Genomic DNA, 19,013 nt, shown 5'->3' with positions numbered 1-19,013 from the left:
TATGTGGCTCCCGTGAGCTGTTTGCAGACACAAACTACTACTTAAACAAGCACACATACTGATGTGGACAACTGCAAATGCCTTCAAGTGTTGACTCACTGAGTAATCTGTGAACGTCTGTGCTTCTGTGTGCATTTTCTTATTCCATAAAAGTAAAGATTGAATATAATTTTCTTATGTTTTAATTCCTCTGTTAGTTGACACATTGGATTTTAATCATGTCTTCTGTGCTACACAGTACTATCAGGAGGAACTCGGTCGAGAGAGGCTGCGCATCGAACAGGAGATGCAGGTAGGTGGATTGTTGTATGTCTTAGTATTTGATTAAGTTTTGTTTTTACCCTTCATGTGTGATAATCGGATCCTCCACTAAGTGTCAGAACAGCATCACATTTCTCATTGTTGAGGTCCAGAGCTAAAGACTCTGCCTCCTTATGGAGAAGTGACAAACAGCATTTTCACATAAAAAGTAATAGCTATAGATTTAAAAAAAATAACAAATATTTAAATAATTTGGTAAATTGTTTTTTTTTTTTTTTTAAACCTGATGTTTAGTGAAACAAAAATAGAGATGGAAAAATTCAAAATGTGGCCACCTCATTATCATGTATACTGAAATTAAAAAAAAGTTTCTGGTATTTAAAAAAGCTGTGTCTAAATCTAATCAAGTTTGTCACAGGAAAAATAAAATTGTAACAATTTTAAAAAATTTTAAACTCGGTATAACAAAATAATTATAATTACTCTGTGTAATACAATATCAGTAGCGAGCTGAAAAGCATTAACTGTTAGTGACAGTAAACATCAAGTGAAACATCCTGTGGTGAACTGAAACTTTGTGCAATCAAAGCCTGGATGTTTCATGACTCACTGTGGTTTAGTGGCTTGCTCCATTCTGACTGGCAAATGTGACAGAATATTTTGATAGAATATTACATACATCTAAACCTACGATCGAAAAAGAAATATATGTATTTGAAACCTCCAAAGGATAGAGCATTATGTGGGGCTTGTATTGAAGAGTCCAGTCCATCTTACAGGAGGTTTATCTCATCACATAAAGTTCAAGAATTACATTTACAGGCTGCGGCTGCACTAATGTCCGCAGCGATACATTTCTCCTCTGATACACAATGAAACTACAAAAAGAAAGGGACCATTACCTTGAGAGCTGCTCACTCCGCCCTGAATGAGTCCTTGCTGTTTGTCAGTTCTGTATTGTTAGTAATCATAACCACAACGTCTCTTCAACCATAATTATCTTTTTGGGCTGTGCTGGTTCTTGTTATTTGTCCACATGTGACTGTGTCACACGGTTTTTTGCAAACATATTTGTTGCTGGGTGATTTTTGCACAAGCAGTGTTTTGTTTTCAGATGGCCTCTGCAGGTGTTTTAACTTGTAAATCATTTGTGGATGATTGATGCAAATTTTGTGCCAGGCTCATTGTCTGCTCAGATTTTACTCCGGATATGTGTATGTGTAAAGGTGTGCTTTTGTGACAGTTGCCTCTGTTAGTGTGCTCTGAAAAAATAAAGCTAAAGAGTAGATTAAATGATGGACAATCATGCTGTACACACAAAGTGTTTACACTGAGGTACGTTTATTTTACATAAAAGCATCAGTTTGTGTGTAAATACTCATGAAATATACATAAGATATAGCTTTAACATGAGCACAACAAGGAGAGGACATTTGGTTTTTTGATGGCTGAATTTGAATAATCTGTATATAAAAATGTGGATTTTTAGGTGAGTGTAGAGGATGTGTGGCTTTGCACATATAAAGGGAAATGACAGTTGTTTGTTGAGTAAGTAGTGTGTGTGTATGTGCATTCAGACACTGCAGAACTAAAATATTGGCTACAACTACTATTTGTCATTTAACAGCAGTGAAAGGTACTTATCATGTGTACTCTGCACACAGCTGCAGTGGTAGCAAGAAAGATCATGTGAGAATCAATGTTTGTGTTCTTGCGTGTGTGTGTGTCTGTTTGTGTGTCTGTATACAAATTCCTATGAGGTGCCCTCTTTCATATGTGCGTGTGTGCATGCAGGCATCTCGCTGGTTAGCAGATTAGCAGGTCTGGTTTCAGCTGGGCTGTCGATAGGTCACGTTGACCTTTGAGTGTTCAGCTACCACAGCACTGATATCAAGTTGTGTTGTTCAGACAGACGCCCACTCTAAGAGCTCTTAATTGGTCCCCAAGACACCACAGCCTTTTAGATCAAATCAGTGTCTAGAGAGAGAGGAGGCAGGAAAGAAATATAATGTGAAACCTCTTTACACAATTATTTCCAGGGTTTTCTTTTGAGAATTAATTTGTAGCAATTGTGACATTGTAGCAATTTATACATTACAGTATTATTACAGTATTATTAATAGTATACAAAATAGCTGTTAAAACAGCAGAACTATTATCTCGTCCATACTTATTCCATTCATCCCTTCCTCATATATGGTTGGCACCCTGTGTCTCCTTAGTTCAGATTCTAACTAGGATCTAATTTACAGAAAACCACTTTTGTCCAGTAGTTAACCATCAAATACACAGGGTCTCACAACCTTCACATACAATAATGCATAGAATCACATCTTGATATGACAGAATGAGAATGCATATGAAAACTGACGGTCGATGGAGGTTTAAAACTGCGTATCTGAAAGCATGACAGCATGACCATATGCTTGTGCATCCTCAGGAAACCAAAAAAATGGCCTCACTGCAGAGACAAACTCGCTGGCATGAAAGGCTGGTTGTTTGGCAATCACAATCAAATCATTGTTGATGGTTCAGCACCACAGCAACAGGAAATAATAATAATCTTGGGGCAATATCATGTTTAGACACAGCTGTTTAGAGACATTCACTGATTTAACAGGAGCTTTATTAAAAGCTCCAAACCATCCCATATGTTTAAATTTATCTTTTTATTATTAGTATATCCTTTTGTCACATTAAATTATCTAGTTATAGCTTATCTTCAAGTGTAAATCTAGGCATTATTGACTTCACTGCATAGCAGACATCTTTAACTACAGTATTTTTGTATTGTCTTGGCAATCACTTATCGTGTGTACAGTAGAGAAAACATCCCTTTGTCGTTATTCTGCAGAGCCTGATGTAAGGTCAGGCAGGTGACATTGTATAAATTATTAGAACGGAATATAAAATAGAAGTCATTAATCACATTGGTCTTTTCTATAGCTGAGAAAGTAGTTGTCTAATGATTAATCTGTCTGTACTTTTCTGATTAAACATTTAAGCTAAATTAAACTAAACTTAAAAAAGTTCAAGTTGCCAGAACCAAAGGTGGCTTTTTAAAAATGTATTTTATGACCCACTCAATGATATTCAGCTTATGAATCAGAGCAAAGCACAAAATGTCAAGTTGAATTGTTGACATTTCATTTTTTAATCCAATAGTTGATTATTGAATGATTCTGAGTAATTTAGTCTAAAGTTGTACACAGCACGCATCTGTAAAATGAGTAAATAATCAAAATATAATTGTGACAGGCTGTATGTCTGGGAATCTTTAACACACAATAGAATAAGATGCTAGAAAAAACTGCAATTCCCAGTTTTGTACAGTAGACATATTGCAATAATATGTAAGTACATTTAACTACATTTTAGACCTTGTACAATATGCTGTGACACTGTATAGCGATTCAAATAAAGGAACACAATCTTCCTCTTAGCTGAATGTAATTGTACAGAGCGTCACTAATGTTACCACGCTACTGAGCATTTCACCTGTTCAGTCAGGCGAACACAGCTTACTAAACCGGACAGGAGGAAGTCACAGACTCCCTGGGGAACGACACTCTGTCTCTTTAAACATTTTTCGAAAAACAATTCCGATATCGTTTGATTTACTGTTGAATCCTCGGTTTCAAAACACAATGTCGTCATTTCTAACCGGAATCTTTGTAAATAGCAAACCGTGAACATCCCTGTTCGATTGCGCCGACTTCTATACCCCCATTTCCCCGAATGGTGCGCTCCGCCGCTGCAGGTCTGGCTCAGGCAGACACGTCGTTATCTTCCTGGAGGATCTCCCACCGCACGGAGGATGGACTCCTGAGTGCGTGCCTACCTTTCCTGCTGCCGGGAACGGCTGTGAAATGAATGTGTGCTCTTTTCTTCGGACACGGAACCCGGAGAAAGAAACCGGTGATTCAGAGGACTGTCCCAGGACGTCTGTTACTGCACCGTGTCCGTATAGAGAGTGGCGGATTATTGGCGATGCCCGCACGCGATGAACCTGTCCGCGTGCGGTGTGGTTAGTGTGTCGGTGACACACTGGTGATGGTGATGGTGTTGGGAAATGCGAAACAGCGGTTTGGTTACGTCGCGAGGACATCATAAAGAAAAATACAGGATCTCAATGATGGGACATTAACATAATGCAGCATACGTTTTGTTGGCACCTGCACCTTCAGCTAATAAACGTTGCTCATTGGCTGATGGATATTTTTTAAAGACAAATTATCTATTTATCCGCTTTTACTTCACTGGCCTGCCAAGAACCATATCTGCAACCATTTTCTCTAACAATTAGTTCTTCTTGTCTACCTCATTTATCTTTAAGCCACTGAATTCATTGTCACTGTTTGGACTGCTATCACAAGCTTTACACCATCATAAATGAAGGATTTGTTTGTGATCTGAAGTTTTTCAGTGTGTTTAATGATGCAACATGAACATATGTGGGATAGCATTCAAAATAAGGATACAGGTGCCCCCCTTAGAGTAACTACAATATTCTTCCATTACATGATAACTAGGTCTTGGGTATGCTTGATCTCAAAATGAAGGAGACCTGTCGTATCTGTGGACGGGAGCTCTGCGGTAACCAAAGGCGATGGATCTTCAGCCCTACTGCCAAACTCAACCTGCAGGTGCTGCTGTCTCATGCTTTGGGGCGAGAGCTGACCCGGGATGGCAGAGGAGAGTTTGCTTGCTCTAAGTGCACCTTCATGCTGGACCGCATGTACCGCTTTGACACAGTCATTGCTCGTGTGGAGGCCCTCTCCATTGAAAGATTGCAGCGGCTCCTGCAGGAGAAACATCGACTGAGGCATTGCATCAGTGGGCTCTATCGGAAAACAAATTCAGAGGAGGGTACAGTAACAATCACTGGAGTTAATGAAGCGTCAGGAGATGGCATGGTGGACATCTCAGGTCTTGCTCATGCAAAGTACTGTGCCCTGCTCCAGGATGACTTGGTCTACTCTTTGTATGAGTCCTGGGCAGATGACAGCCTAGACTGCCACCATCACCACCACTCCCAGTGTCCTGCAGGTACAGGGTCAGAGGTTACAGTGGCAGGCTCACAGCGCTGTGTGCCCAGCACTCCCAGGAGATGTCGAGGATGTTCATATTGGCGGGTGGCGGACTCTGACTATGAAGCTGTTTGTAAGGTGCCTAGAAAGTTGGCACGGAGTATTTCCTGTGGACCATCAACCAGATATTCAGCCAGTGTTGTGGGAGGTAGTGGAGAAGGAGACAGAAAACATGTGGAAGATTCAGAAGAACCTCCTTCATCTCTAACTCTGGTTCCTGCTTCTCAGGACCTGTCAAAGATATCGGACAGTGATCGCACTCTGGCTGGACGAGCCAGCTCCAGCCCCTCTCTATCATCCTTGGAAGCAGCCGAGGGATATATTCAGCCAGGAGCCACAACAGATGGCCCGTTGGGCTCCCCCAGGGACCCAATAGATGACCAGATATCTGATTCCCTCTCTGAGGAGCACACGGGAGGCCCACATGAGCTTTCCTCACCTGGACCTGGCTTGTCCCTGGCCCTCTGTTTGCTGCAGAGCTGTTCCACCTACCGAACAGTTCGGAGCACTAAGGGGAGCAAACTGCCAGTTCTGCACAGACAGTACTCCAGTAATGGAGGCACAAGACTGAACTTCCCCGATCCTGTTCTGGGAATGTGTTATGGGACTCCAGATAGAGAAAGAGACAACCACATGCCAGCACCTAACCTGGAGACCCCTCTGATCAGGCTAAATGTTGGAGTAGATCAAGATCTGAACTTTGCTGACATGGACAATTTACTGGAAGATTTGTACAAAGAGTATCCTCCACCGCCTCCCCATCAGGTATTAAACCTTGATGAAGAGGGTGATGATGGTGCTAAATAGAAGTATTTTGCTACTGCAGAATGAGGACACTTTGCAATGTTGAATTTTGTCAATCCACATGCATTTGCAGCACTGACTGAAGCAACCCAACATGCTTTGATATTTGACATACAGACAGTGCAGCATGCTCACAAAATGTTATTCTCAACACTTTTTAGTTGTTCAATTGGGCACATAATCCAGCTGTCAATCACATAAATCCTGCCCACAACCTCTACTGCAGAATTTCAGACAAGTTGAAGTGAGCTGCAGTGGTGTGTGTGTGTCTTTTCACCTTAGTTATGTGTGTGGGGAACAAAATTATCTAAATATTCAGGTGTGCGTATGCAATGAGGCAGTTACAGAGGCCTTTAGTTATGTCAAAAGAGCAAAGAGAAGAGAGTAAATGCACTTAATCTCACATCTACAGATTGAGAGTTTAAAATCTCTTAAAATTCCAAAACAGTACATTATATGTTAATATATAACTCTGGTTTTAGAAAACATTTGAGGTAGCTGAGGAGTCACAGTGACCTCTGAAGACAGAACACCGCCTGCAGACAGTTGAGTCTCCCAGTTTGTCCGGTTAAAAACTACATTGCACAGCAGGATTTTCTGGTCCAAGACACAAAGATGTGCACATCAATGTTTGTGTGTTCAGGACTAAAAAGTGTTCTCAGCATAATAATCCTTACTGACTTAATTTTCAGGTACAAGTGTGTCAGAATGAGATTTTCTTCTACATTAAGAGTGTGTGATCTTTGAGCAGGGGGTTACTGACTGAAGTAGGTTATGTGGGGAGACATTAAAACAGAGTGGCCCCACTACTGGCCTATTTTCATTCAGAGCCCTTGAGGCAAAGTGATTCATGTCATACCACCATCTTATCTCAACACTGGTTGGCTACTACAATAATGAGCGGAGTAATACATTTGTAATAAAAAAATTTAATAAATTACAATTTAACATAAATTGTAATTTTAAAATAATTTTTCAGTTCAAAACATTATTTAAATATTATTATAGATATTGTATAACAATATATAATTATAAATCTATTTAAATTAATCTGAATATTTAAATTAATGTCTGCTGCATTAAACCCCATATTTATATTGATGATTTCATGTGTAGGTCGGTAAGATATTTCTCCTTTAGTCTGTGCAAATTGGAAGCATTTGTGCAGTAGTTATGTAAAAGTAGTAGCACAGAACACTGGGTACACTCACTCATGCTAACCCATGCATACAGACACTCACACACAACTCCAGAGGCTCTCTCCTTGTCATAATATTTCAGCTTTGGGCACACATGAATGAGCAGATTCTCTAAATGTCCACATGCAGTATTACACAATCCACTGCTGTTAGCAGCCTTTGTATGTTTCATGAATATTCAGACAAAAACATCTTTCTTACATTTGCTGGGCTTGGACAGAAGGCTAAGCCAGTGACCATACATTTTTTAACTTTTAAATACATGACTACATGTGCTGTTCTCTCTATCACAGAGTCTTGTTGAAGAGCAGCAGAGTCAACTGAACCAGTATGAGTGTGCAGCTGGTCAGTGTGTCAGTGAGCTGCAGAAGGCCCAGCTCCAGGTCCAGTCTCTGCAAGCCAAGATCCATGAGAGCGAGGCCAACAATATGGTATGCCACATAAAAATGCCCCACTACTGCTGCTTATGTTTTATTGCAGCACACCTGAGAGCAGAGGTCAGTCTAACGATCATTTCTTTTTGTCTGTAGAAACTGCAGGAGAAACTGAATGAAATGGAGTGTGAGCTGCGTTCACTCCGCCAGGCTACTCAAAGTCAGGAAAGAACCATTCAGGGTCTGACTGAATCCATCGGCACCAAAGACGGCGAGGTGTGTGCCATTTTTGTACATTAAGTACTAGATGAACAAAGCTCAGCCAACATGAGATCATAGTTGTATTCATGAATGTCCCCATGCCTATGGTTCATTCTTCATAAAGGCCCAGGAGCTGTACCAGCTGATCGAAGGGCAAAACGCCACTCTGTGTAAGCTGCGAGAAATGGCTCACCGCAACCAGCTCACTCAATGCAAGGTGAGACCTGATGCATGTAATATGGCAAAAACAACTCTCTCCTTATTGATAGTGATCTTCTATCCAGACTGATGACATATTACCTGTCTAACCTGGGTGTGTGGGGATTTCTTCTCCAGGCTTCAGAGGGGTTTAGCGAGACCTTGACACTTGCCCAGCTGCAGGGTGAGCTGGTAGGGGTGCAGAGCTCTCTGTTCTCTCTTGGTCTGGAGCTAGAGGCCAGCCAGCGTAGTCTTAGACAAAGCCAGAGACAAGGGGACGATCTCATGAGATTTAAAGATCGACTCAACTGTGATCTACAGGAGGCACTGCAGCACAGGGAGGTCACGGAAAAACACAACCAGGTTAGCGGGTTTGTAAATGTGTAAAAGCTGAGTAAGCCAAACATTTACTAGTATAAATAATGCAGCAAGTTGAACTTGTTGTCTATCTGCTGCAGGACTTGTCCTGTGCCCTTCAGAAAATGCGCTCTGAGCTTCAGGCCAAAGAAGCAGCTCTGAAGGAGTGTGAGGCTGAGAAACGCAGTCTTGTGCAGGAAAGAGACCAAAGCATTTCACAGCTGAAGCTCTCCTTGCAAGACAAGGAGCAGCAGTTACAGGTAACGCCCACTGCAGACACACTCTGCATACACACAGTATGTAGATACACAGATATGTACAGATGCAAAGTTTTCTGATATTGTCTAAAACTTTTAACATCTGTAGGAGTACTCGGATATGTTGGAATCAGCAGGAAGCTCCAAACCAAGAGACACACTGCTGGAGAAATTAAGGGAGCGCATTAAAGAAAGAGACAGAGCTCTGGAGGTAACATTTCAGCTCTCTAAAACACAATGATTTCTATATAAACACCAGAGGACAGATATTTATGGCAGCTTGGTGGATGCAAATATGTATATCATACTGAAGTTCATCTGTCACTACTACTGTTGTTTATCACTATGCCACATACTGTGGGGTTGATGGCACAGTCTTTGTGGAAAAGGGGAATCATCAAAAAATCATCAAAAAAGAGCTAAGTAGGCAGCAGTTGAATGAGTCAGTGGTAGACTGCAAGGCAAAATCCCTCATTAAACTGTATGTCAGCATTTGGTTTTACCACCACTATAATAAACAAATCTCGGGGAATTGTTATCAGCAGGAGAGAAACAATCACTACTGTCTTAATATTAGTGAGCAGTGGGAAAGAAGAACTTGGTATGTAGTGCGGTGTAACATTTTGAAGTAACACTTACCATGAAAAGAGTCAACCAGATGGTGATGCTTCCTGGCAAAAATTTTATTTTCATCTCCTGATACATTTGATTTATTGTTTTTAAAGCAAAAGAGCTTTGAAAAGAGCACATGAAATGTGATTAATATTACAGTTCATGGTGCCTAGAATAGTAGCACTGTAATTATTTTCTCCCTTCTTTGACTCCAGCGCTCCATTGATGACAAGTTCCGCTGTCTGGAGGAGCATGAGGGCCAAGTGAGGAGGCTGCAGCTGGCCCTCAGGGAGAAAGAACGAGACCTGGAGAGACTCCGCTGCATCCTCTCCAACAACGAGGAGACTATTACAGTATGCTAATTACATAGAATACAAATATACTAAACCTGCCTGTTTGCACCCTTGAGTGGGGCTCATACAGTTAATTTTGCTTAGGTGGATAGGCAGGGTGACCGTCAATTGACTGGTCAGACAACCATCAGCAAAATTAAATGCTTATTTGCACTCTTGAAGGATATGAGATTCTCTTTTTTGTTGTTGTTGTTGTTGTTGCTGCATCTGTGATTATGGCCGTCAGAGTCTGGATGCCTTGGTGCGAGGGAAAGAGCTGGAACTGGAACAGGCAGCAGAGGCCTATAGGAACCTCCAGTGGCTGAAGCAGCAGGGTGAGGAGAAGGAGAGGAACACTCTGAGAGAGAAAGACACGATCATCAACCAGCTACAGGCAGCTCTGCATAGCCACAGCCAGGAAGCACAGGTAACACCCACATGATCCCTCTATTATATTGGCTTCTAAGTGTTTGCGGTGTAAATTTGAAAGCTTTGGAAAACTGCCCAGCTAGACAAACCTGTGTTACTTGTTTCCACTTTGATATATACACCAGGTATCCTGACATAGACTTTTTTGGGTTTGTTTTGTGTGTTGTTTATTTGTGTGTGCATGTTGTGTGTCGTGTGAGTGTGCAGGATCTTACAGCTGCCCTCGTTGCCAGAGTCCAGGCTGGTCCCACTGAGATTGTGGAGGAGCTGAAGGCTCGTCTGGCACTGAAAGAAAAACTCTTCCAGGAGCTGTTGTCTGACCGCAGCCGCCAGTCTAATGAACACCAAGCACAGGTCCAGGATCTGCTCAACACTCTCAGCTCCAAAGACCAGTATCTGCAGGTACACCATGTTGCTCGTATCTGCACCTGAGAGGTTGTGCGCAGCAGAAGCCTTTAATGCCTTAAACTTCACTCTCTCTCTCAGGACTACTCCTACAGACTATCCTTAGTGATAAGTGAGCGGACCGGCCAGCTGCAGGAGTTACGCAGACAGCTGTCATTAAGAGAGCAGGAGCTGCGTGAGCTGAATTGGGACAAGGAGAAGGAGATGGGAGGAGAGACAGAGCACCTGCGGAGTGCACTTAAAGAGAAGGAGGCCTTTATTGAGGTACCTGTTCATGCATCAGGCTGTTCATCAGGCTTTCTTTTCTTGCTCTGTCTTCTGTTCACCTGATCCTCACAGTCTCCCTTATTCATCAGGAGCTGAAGCAGGGTCAGGAACATGTAAATCAGACACCCTTCTCAGAGAATGAGTCAGAAATGAAAGCTCTCAAGGAGGAGCTACGGTTAGCACTGAAGAAGGAGAGGGAAGCTCAGGTATTTGTGGAATGTGAGATGATACATAAAGCAACCAAATCTTGTCTTCAGTGTCACAAGTCATCTTCGTTTCCTCTTCTTGCAGAATGAGCTCTCTGCTCTGCAGTTAGCTTTGGCTCATCACCAGGTTGAAAAGGTTGCTACAAAAGATGGCACTGATCACCAAGTATGATTTTGCTTATTTTACAGTCAATTCAACAGTATTTAAGGGTTTGTACTACTTTAGAATTATGCGTTTAATGTAAATCTCCTTCAATCCCACCTTCTGCTCTGATCTAGTGTGTGTTGGAGCAGCTCCTGTCAGAATACAACAAGCTGAATGACGCCCTGAGGGCAGAGAAGAAACTATACCAAAACCTTATGCACATTCACACCAAGAGTGACAGGTAAACCTTGGGACACACCTGAAGGCTAGCAAAGACTGACAAAGACTGGATAGTTCGCACATAAAAAGTTTCCACAAACTATCACAGATTTCTAGTCTCTGACTGAGTCTTAAAGTTGCACACACTTGACTGAGTAAACTAGGGTCAACACACTTAACGACTGGTTGGGAACAATTGGACGTTCTACACTCCAATTCCTGCGAGAATGGGAATTTGCGTGTGCTTGTGCCAAAACAAATATGGCGACAACCGGGAGCTTTGACTTGTTTAATTTGTGGGTAAAAGAACAAAAAACGACAAAAATAAAAAACAAACAGCAAAATTACATATGCAAAAGCGAAATCAACGAGGACTACAAAGCTGACAGATGATAATGAAGGTAGAATTTGCTTTATAAATCAACGCTACGTTTAGGTGAAGCTGTAGATGCTGTAGGTCTGTCTCCGTAGTGACATCATCTGTCGCCGATACCGGTCATAAATATTAAGCATGTTTAAATTTATCGTTGTGAGAAAGACTGGCAGTGACTGGGTCTTAATCTAAAGACTACAATCTTTACACACCACAGACTTAATGACTCTCTCTGACCAGGACCATGTAGGTTTGACCAGAGTTCACTACTGAATCACATTCATAATCGGCCGTACAGTTGTTAAAGTGTGTGCCGGCCTTAAGGAAGTTGCTACCAATTTATGTGACAGTTTAGTGTCTTGTGGATGCAGTACTTTGCAGGATACTTTTGCCTTAAACACACCTGTCTTTTTCTCAACATTGCAGCAGCTCAGAGAAGATCCAGGCCCTTCACACTGAGCTGGACACAGTTCAGGCACTCCGCAGACAGCTGGAAGAGGTCCTGGCCAGGACCCGTAACATGGCCCTGGGGCTGGAAAGGGCAGCTAAAAGGCAGCCCAACTTTGGAGGTGGGGGTGAGCAGAGTCCAGCCTCCAGGGCTGCAGGGGGCACTGTGACTAATGCACCATGATGCTCTGTCTGACCGCACATCACTGACACTGACACTCTTTATGTGAGATGAAGCTGCCTGTAGCCACCAATGGTCAGTTTTATAAAAGTACATGTTAAAATGAAACATTATTATGATGGATATCTACTTAAAGTATGAATACAACCAAAATCTGATCCTTAGTGTGCAGGCAGCTTTGTCATACTGCATAAGCACTACTCACAGAAGCAGCAGCCTGTTTAGATTAACCTTAATGGTACGAAGTGGCAATGTGCAACTCACTCTTATTTATTAATATATTTATGAGTGTGGTGTGAATATGTTTTTACAATTTATGAAAATTAGCTACATATTGCTTTGCAGTGCAATTGTTCTGTATTGCCATTTCTGTGTACTGTCTCTCACCGACGTCCCTGCTCCAGCCTTACTTTCACAGTGAACTTACGTCTTGTGGAGAAAATCAAGGTCATGCCTTCTAGTGAAATGTCTTACCATCCATCATTTGTTTTATATCATGTGTTTGTTAACAATATGTGCACATTTAACAAGGTCAAAGATCCAAATTTAAAAGTAGCTTTCCACAGTTCAGTTTAACTTTGGATTGCATTCAACCTCAGTTTTATGTTGTAAAGATGCTCTGCTGTGATTACATTTTACCGTAGTTTGACAGATTTGCATGAAACATAAGATCAGCCACATTATACATAGAAGGCAGTGTAGATGCTGCTTAGTTTCAAGTAAAATTATGGTTAAGTAATATGATGTGCATTAAGTTTATTTGCTTGGTGAACTTCAGTTTAGCTTTTTAAGAAGATGGCAGGAAAATAAAATATGGAGTAATTTTACAGTCTGTACTGGACTGAATCAATAGAGGTGTATATATATAAAAGATCAAGTATAATTCCTGGCATATGTAGAAGACCTTTCCTTTGGATTTATGCCCTCATCTCATACCGAGCCTCATAGGTGGAATCCTTGTCAATTTCTTTTTTTTTTTTTGTATTTTAAGTGCACCAAAAATAAACGTGATAGCTTTTTGTTGAAAGCACTTCTGTTATGGATTTCTTTTTTATTGTGTCAAATTGGGAATTTCTTTTGATAGTATCCCAAACCTTAAATTCTCCACTGTTTCTTGATAAAACTTCCTACTCCGGAGATCAACCCATAATGTATCTTTTATTGCCTGAACCACCCTCAGAGTAGAAATACTGTTTTCTCGTTGTTCCCAGCTTCTTCAGTTTGTCCTAACATAATATTGCCATGCATCAAATGTCAAGAATATCAGAAAATGTCAACTGATGTCTTTAGATAATTCAGTTTAAACCTTAACATCAAACTATAAGGTGACATTTGTTTGTTTTCATGTCCTTGCTCCTTCATGCATGAAATTATGGCATGGTTGTCATGTGTGCATGGCTGTTCTTGCTGTAGCCAGTTAGATTCACAACACTAATGCAATACTATGCAAAATTCACTGAATAAAAAGTTTATGTCCACTGTTTCTTTTATTAAAAAAAACACAATTACCTTATACTTTAAATCCCAGATACAGCCAACAACCTTCTACAACATTTTCAAGTGATGCCTCTTTGTACTGTATGTTATCATGTTGTGAGAGTGGTGACAACATGCACAGGGTGTAAACACATTCAGTCAGTTCAGCTCACAGAGCACATTGTTGAATCATTAATAATACAGCAGCTCCATGAATTTCCTGCTAACAGCACAAAGAAGGTGTAACATACTTTTAATCCTGTCGTCCTTGTTTGTGGGTGGACGCATTTTTAGTTCCTAAGTAACTCTTCCTGAATATAAAAAAAAAAACCCAAATCCAAACAATGCACTGAGCAGAGACACACCCTTATAGTATGTATGGCTCACTTGTGTGCCATTAGAGCCTGTTGCATAAAAGAGTTTTCCTTTGAAATTCCTACCACTAACTTTCCACTGAGCCTGTGCTTCCTGGCAGCAAACTCACATCTATTTATGGGATCCACACTCAGTCTTTGCCTCTGTGTGTGTTTGCACTAGTTTGTGTATACTATACTATTAATAAAATGGAACAAAAGCATATGCTGCCTACATATTGAATGTTACAACTTAATTACCTCTCAATCTTTTAAGTGTGTGACTGTAAGTGACTCTACTGTCAAGTTTCTTTCACATGAACACTCATGCACTGGGTTGCACCGCCTTGAGTGTGTTTTTGGCTGACTGGCAATGTATGACATAACATTTCCCTTTAGTCCCATGACTTCCAAAGTGGTGATCCAGAGTACAGACACTGGATCAGAGGGAGAGACATTTAAATGAAAGAACAAGGGGGAAAACAAAGGATTCAGATTTATAGAGCAGAGCAAAAAGCAAGTGGATACTGTTCTTATGTGGTTGCTGTGTTTCCAGAGCTCAGCACAGAGGAGGAGGATGAGGGAGACAATGAAGACGACAGCTGCGACGAGTTCACAGACAGCATAGAGGACGATGACACTAAAGTGACAACCAGAAATTTGTCCTCCCCTCAGGTAATGTACTTCTTTTTACTTATCAGTCTAATATCTGTTGAAATTCTGGCATCTTGTGACAGCATTGTATCGCTCTTTTTCAGATTAAACCTCAAGATGGGACTTTACATAATCATGTTATTTGAGATTAAGATTAAGAAAGATTAAGCACAACATTAAAAAGTTTTGTTTTTTCTGACTCTTTTAGAAGTCTGAGAAGACTCATCACCCTGGAGAGCTAGTGAAGAGGTCACTGTCGCAGGGACTTAATGTAAAACAGCTTGAGGAGGAAAAGAAAAGACTTGAAGGGCAGCTGAAGGAAATAAAGTTACAACTGGAGAGGGATGGATACACCTCTTTGGCTCAGATGAGGTGTGTGTTTGTCTAAGAACCCATCAGAAAACATTAGGTTTTGATTGTTAAAGAAAATAATGAAAATCAAGAAAATCATGTATGTATTAAGCAGGAAGTGTAACACAGTAGCTCTTTGTTATTTTGCCCTTGTCTGTGGCTTCTGAACACCTAAAATGTTTATACCTAACAACCACATTATGCTAATGTATATTTGGCTTCATTTTTTGGCCCGTCTTATCTTAGGAGTGCTATGCAGAAACTGCAACAGGAGAACCAGGCTCTGAAAGGACAAGCTGCCGTCCTTGGACTGAGGACAACAACAGAGAATAATCACAGGAGCCCAAACCGACAAGACCTAGAAGAGGATAAGGAGGAAGAAGAGGAGGTGGACATAGATACTGAGGAAGAGGAGCAGGAGGAGGAGGATGAAGAGGAAGATGAGGTGGAGAAAACATGTCGAGTGCCAATAGGGAAGCGAGGTCCTCCTTGTGTTGGTCTGAATGAGGAGCGAGGAAAGAGGCACTGCGTACGACCATGCTCTCTGGACCTGGGCATGCTGACATCCTTTCCTCAGTTACACCAGACTGAGACGGTAACACAGTAATTTAGATCAGCAGCTAATAACTATCACAGATATTGTTATATACATTTAGATTTTCCTTTTTTGGCAAAGAATTTAATGAAAAACTTTTGCAAATTATTTTATGGCCTTATTCCAAAATTGATTAAATTCATTGTATCCCTTCAAATTTTACTAACAAAACATAATGCCAATGTGAAAGACCTTTGTTTGAATCTATGTATTAAAAATAAAACACAAGAAAATCACATGAACAAAAGTATTCACCTCCTTTGCCATGTCCATCCTGTTTCCACTGATCATCCTTGAGATGTTCTACACGATGATTGGACTTCATCTGTGGGAAATTCAGTTGATTGGACATGATTTGGAAAAGCATACACCTGTCTATATAAGATCCCACAGTTAACACAAGCAAAAGCCATGAAGTCCAAGGAGTTGTCTGTAGTCCTCTGAGACAGGATTGTATTGAGGCACAGATCTGGGGAAGGTTACAGAAACATTTCTGCAGCATTGAAGGTCACAATGAGCACAGTGGCCTCCATCATCTGTAAGTGGAAGAAGTTTGGAATCTCTCACCTGGAATCTTTCTAGATTGGACCAGTCGACCAAACTGAGCAATCGAGAGAGAAGGGCCTTAGTCAGGGAGGTGACCAAGAACCCGATGGTCACTCTGAAAGAGTTCCAGTATTTCTCTGTGGAGAGAAAAGAACTTTCCAGAATAACAACCATCTTTGCAGCACTCCACTAATCAGGCCTGTTTGGTAGAGTGGCCAGACAGAAACCACTCCTCAGTAAAAGGTACATCACAGCTCACCTGAAGGACTCTCAGACCACGAGAAACTAAATTCTCTGGTCTGATGAAACAAAGATTGAAGCTCCCCATCCAACCTGATGGAGCTTGATAGGTATTGCAAAGAAGACTGGGAGAAACTGCCCAAAAATAGGTGTGGCAAGCTTGTAACATCACACTCAAAGACTTGAGGCTGTAATTGGTGCTAAATGTTCTTCATCAAGTATTCTTCATCAAAGTATGGCATCAAAGTAAGAAAAGGTGGTGAATACTTATGTACATGTGATTTTTTTTTCATTTGTTATTTTTAATAAATTTGCAAAGATTTAAACAAAAAAAAATTCATTTCATTATGGGATATTATTTTTAGAATTTTGAGGAAAATAGTGAATTTAATCCATTTTGAAATAAGGCTTTAACATAACAAAATGTGGAAAAAGTTAAGTTCTGTGAATACTCTGTGGATGCACTGTATGTATTGATTATCTTGTCAATTAAAAGACACATTCCCAGAAGTAGAATGATGCAGTTGGTATTACTGTGATATCCTGCCTTATCTCAGTTTTCCTTAAATGTTTTACAGGAGCCTGCTGGTGACAGCAGTAAAGTGGATACTCTCTGGAATGATACAGAGGAAGGTCTCCGCGAACAGGCGGCCCGTCTATGCTCTGATCTGGCTCTGAGCCATCAGGAAAACAGGGAGCTCCAGGAGAGGCTGATGGTGTCTGAGGCCACAGTCCAGGCTCAGGCTGAACAACTGAAGGAGTACAGGGATCTGCTCAGTAAGTCAATATGATAATATGATAAAAGACTGACATCTTATTAGATTGTTTTTTTTAAATTAAGTTTCTAAATACTTAAATACTTCAAATATGGTTAATGAATCACTATTAATAGTTTGATTAAATGTGTTCTGAAGCAGAGACATCAGTCCAGCAGGCCAGTAAACAGGTGCAGGTGGATCTCCAGGATCTTGGTTATGAGACTTGTGGTCGTAGTGAGAACGAAGCTGAGAGAGAAGAAGCTAGCAGCCCAGGTGACGAAACAAAGAGAAAATATTTCTCTTAAACCATGATAACCAACATTGTTTTTCTGCTGTATAACACAAGTATTAGTTATGCATTGATATCTGTCTTCATCATTTGCCTTCTCAGAGTTTGATGACCTGGAGATGTGCACATCACTGTCCCAGCAACTGCACTATGAGGGTGGGGGGAGCAGCTGGTACGCTGGTAACTGCAGCAGAGACAGAGAAGCTTATGAAATAGAGGACGAGCCAGTGTCTGTGCAGCATCTGGTTGAGGATCTCCGCTCGCAGCTGACCCGCTGCCACAAGGTGATCCGTGGTCTGCAGCTGCGTGTCCGCTCTCTGTCGGCCACCAGTGACTATGCCTCGAGTCTGGAACGCACCCCTCGCAAGGTACTGTGTCACTAATTGGCTGCTCTGTGTTACAGACTAACTGCGTTATAGGCTTATAGTTTCAGAATTCATTTGTGTGTCTTTGGTATTTTACTGAAACCTTCTAGGTAAACTGGGCATTTGAGAGATCACCTGCCCCCAGTGGAATGGAGGAGGATGAAGGCTGGATGTCTGACACACAAGGAATTCGATCAGGGTCCAAACCCAATAGGGAACTGCAAGATCTTATGGCACGAGTTGCAACCCTAGAGGCACAACTAAAGAGCTCTAGACTGGAGAGCAAAGGCCAAGCAGAAGAGGAGAAATGTGCCACCTGGCCTGGGTGAGTGATAAAAGAAAGCTGAGGAAGGTATAGTCCACTTAGGTATACCCCTTTCATGTGGTCCCTCTATAATCTATTGTGGCGAAATGCACCCTTATTTTATCTAGATTCTGTTAAGTGATGTGCATGGGAATGTTAAGTTGTAGCTCTTAGTGCTTAGGAAACATTTCCAATAATGCTGAGGCTTAATGTTTCCCCCTGGCTGTTCGTTTCCCTTGTTTACAGGAAGTACAACTCTCTGATCCAGGCACAAGCTCGTGAGCTGTCACACCTGAGGCAGCGGATGAGAGAGGGGCAAGGAGTCTGCCATATCCTCACCCAGCACCTGGGGGATACCACCAAGGTGCTGCACATCCACCTGCACTAACTCAGCTTTTCAATGAGGCACCTGTTACATATTAGCAACAAATGGAAAACATATGGACAAAGGGATTGTTTCACAAAGTAGTAAAACCTGCTGAATGTGTTAACAACTTTCAGGCTTTTGAGGAGCTGCTGCGAGCCAATGATATTGATTACTACATGGGGCAGAGCTTTAGAGAACAGTTGGCCCAGAGCATTGCCCTGGCACAAAGAGTCGTCACTAAGATCAGTGGACGTAAGACACTTCTTTCTTTTTCTCACGTCACACAAGTTTACATTCT

The 19,013-nt window shown here is 41.4% G+C and overlaps 1 protein-coding gene across 8 annotated transcripts in view; it reads left to right on the top strand.

Annotated features, from left to right (window-relative positions):
- Window positions 1–19,013, top strand: part of LOC137140617 (myomegalin-like) — a 42,635-nt gene that overhangs the window by 13,761 nt on the left and 9,861 nt on the right. For 3 of the 8 annotated variants that reach the window (XM_067529007.1, XM_067529008.1, XM_067529009.1), the window contains 24 exons: window positions 239–292; window positions 7,648–7,785; window positions 7,885–8,004; window positions 8,114–8,206; window positions 8,326–8,550; window positions 8,646–8,804; window positions 8,911–9,012; window positions 9,629–9,766; window positions 9,993–10,172; window positions 10,382–10,576; window positions 10,661–10,843; window positions 10,936–11,052; window positions 11,138–11,218; window positions 11,332–11,438; window positions 12,216–12,364; window positions 14,803–14,921; window positions 15,109–15,272; window positions 15,498–15,846; window positions 17,211–17,409; window positions 17,547–17,663; window positions 17,782–18,047; window positions 18,155–18,369; window positions 18,595–18,712; window positions 18,850–18,967. In XM_067529007.1, the coding sequence (XP_067385108.1) occupies window positions 239–292; window positions 7,648–7,785; window positions 7,885–8,004; window positions 8,114–8,206; window positions 8,326–8,550; window positions 8,646–8,804; window positions 8,911–9,012; window positions 9,629–9,766; window positions 9,993–10,172; window positions 10,382–10,576; window positions 10,661–10,843; window positions 10,936–11,052; window positions 11,138–11,218; window positions 11,332–11,438; window positions 12,216–12,364; window positions 14,803–14,921; window positions 15,109–15,272; window positions 15,498–15,846; window positions 17,211–17,409; window positions 17,547–17,663; window positions 17,782–18,047; window positions 18,155–18,369; window positions 18,595–18,712; window positions 18,850–18,967 (3,706 nt within the window). Of the gene's footprint in view, window positions 1–238; window positions 293–4,029; window positions 6,117–7,647; window positions 7,786–7,884; window positions 8,005–8,113; window positions 8,207–8,325; window positions 8,551–8,645; window positions 8,805–8,910; window positions 9,013–9,628; window positions 9,767–9,992; window positions 10,173–10,381; window positions 10,577–10,660; window positions 10,844–10,935; window positions 11,053–11,137; window positions 11,219–11,331; window positions 11,439–12,215; window positions 12,365–14,802; window positions 14,922–15,108; window positions 15,273–15,497; window positions 15,847–17,210; window positions 17,410–17,546; window positions 17,664–17,781; window positions 18,048–18,154; window positions 18,370–18,594; window positions 18,713–18,849; window positions 18,968–19,013 lie in introns of those variants that run through there. The other 5 variants (XM_067529005.1, XM_067529003.1, XM_067529002.1 and 2 more) reach the window with 3 other exon arrangements.

The sequence above is a fragment of the Channa argus genome, chromosome 14 (genome assembly GCF_033026475.1).
Source record: "Channa argus isolate prfri chromosome 14, Channa argus male v1.0, whole genome shotgun sequence".
Classification (NCBI taxonomy): Eukaryota; Metazoa; Chordata; class Actinopteri; order Anabantiformes; family Channidae; genus Channa; species Channa argus.
Note: the sequence above shows the minus strand (reverse complement) of the source record. Positions and strands in the feature narration are given on the sequence as shown.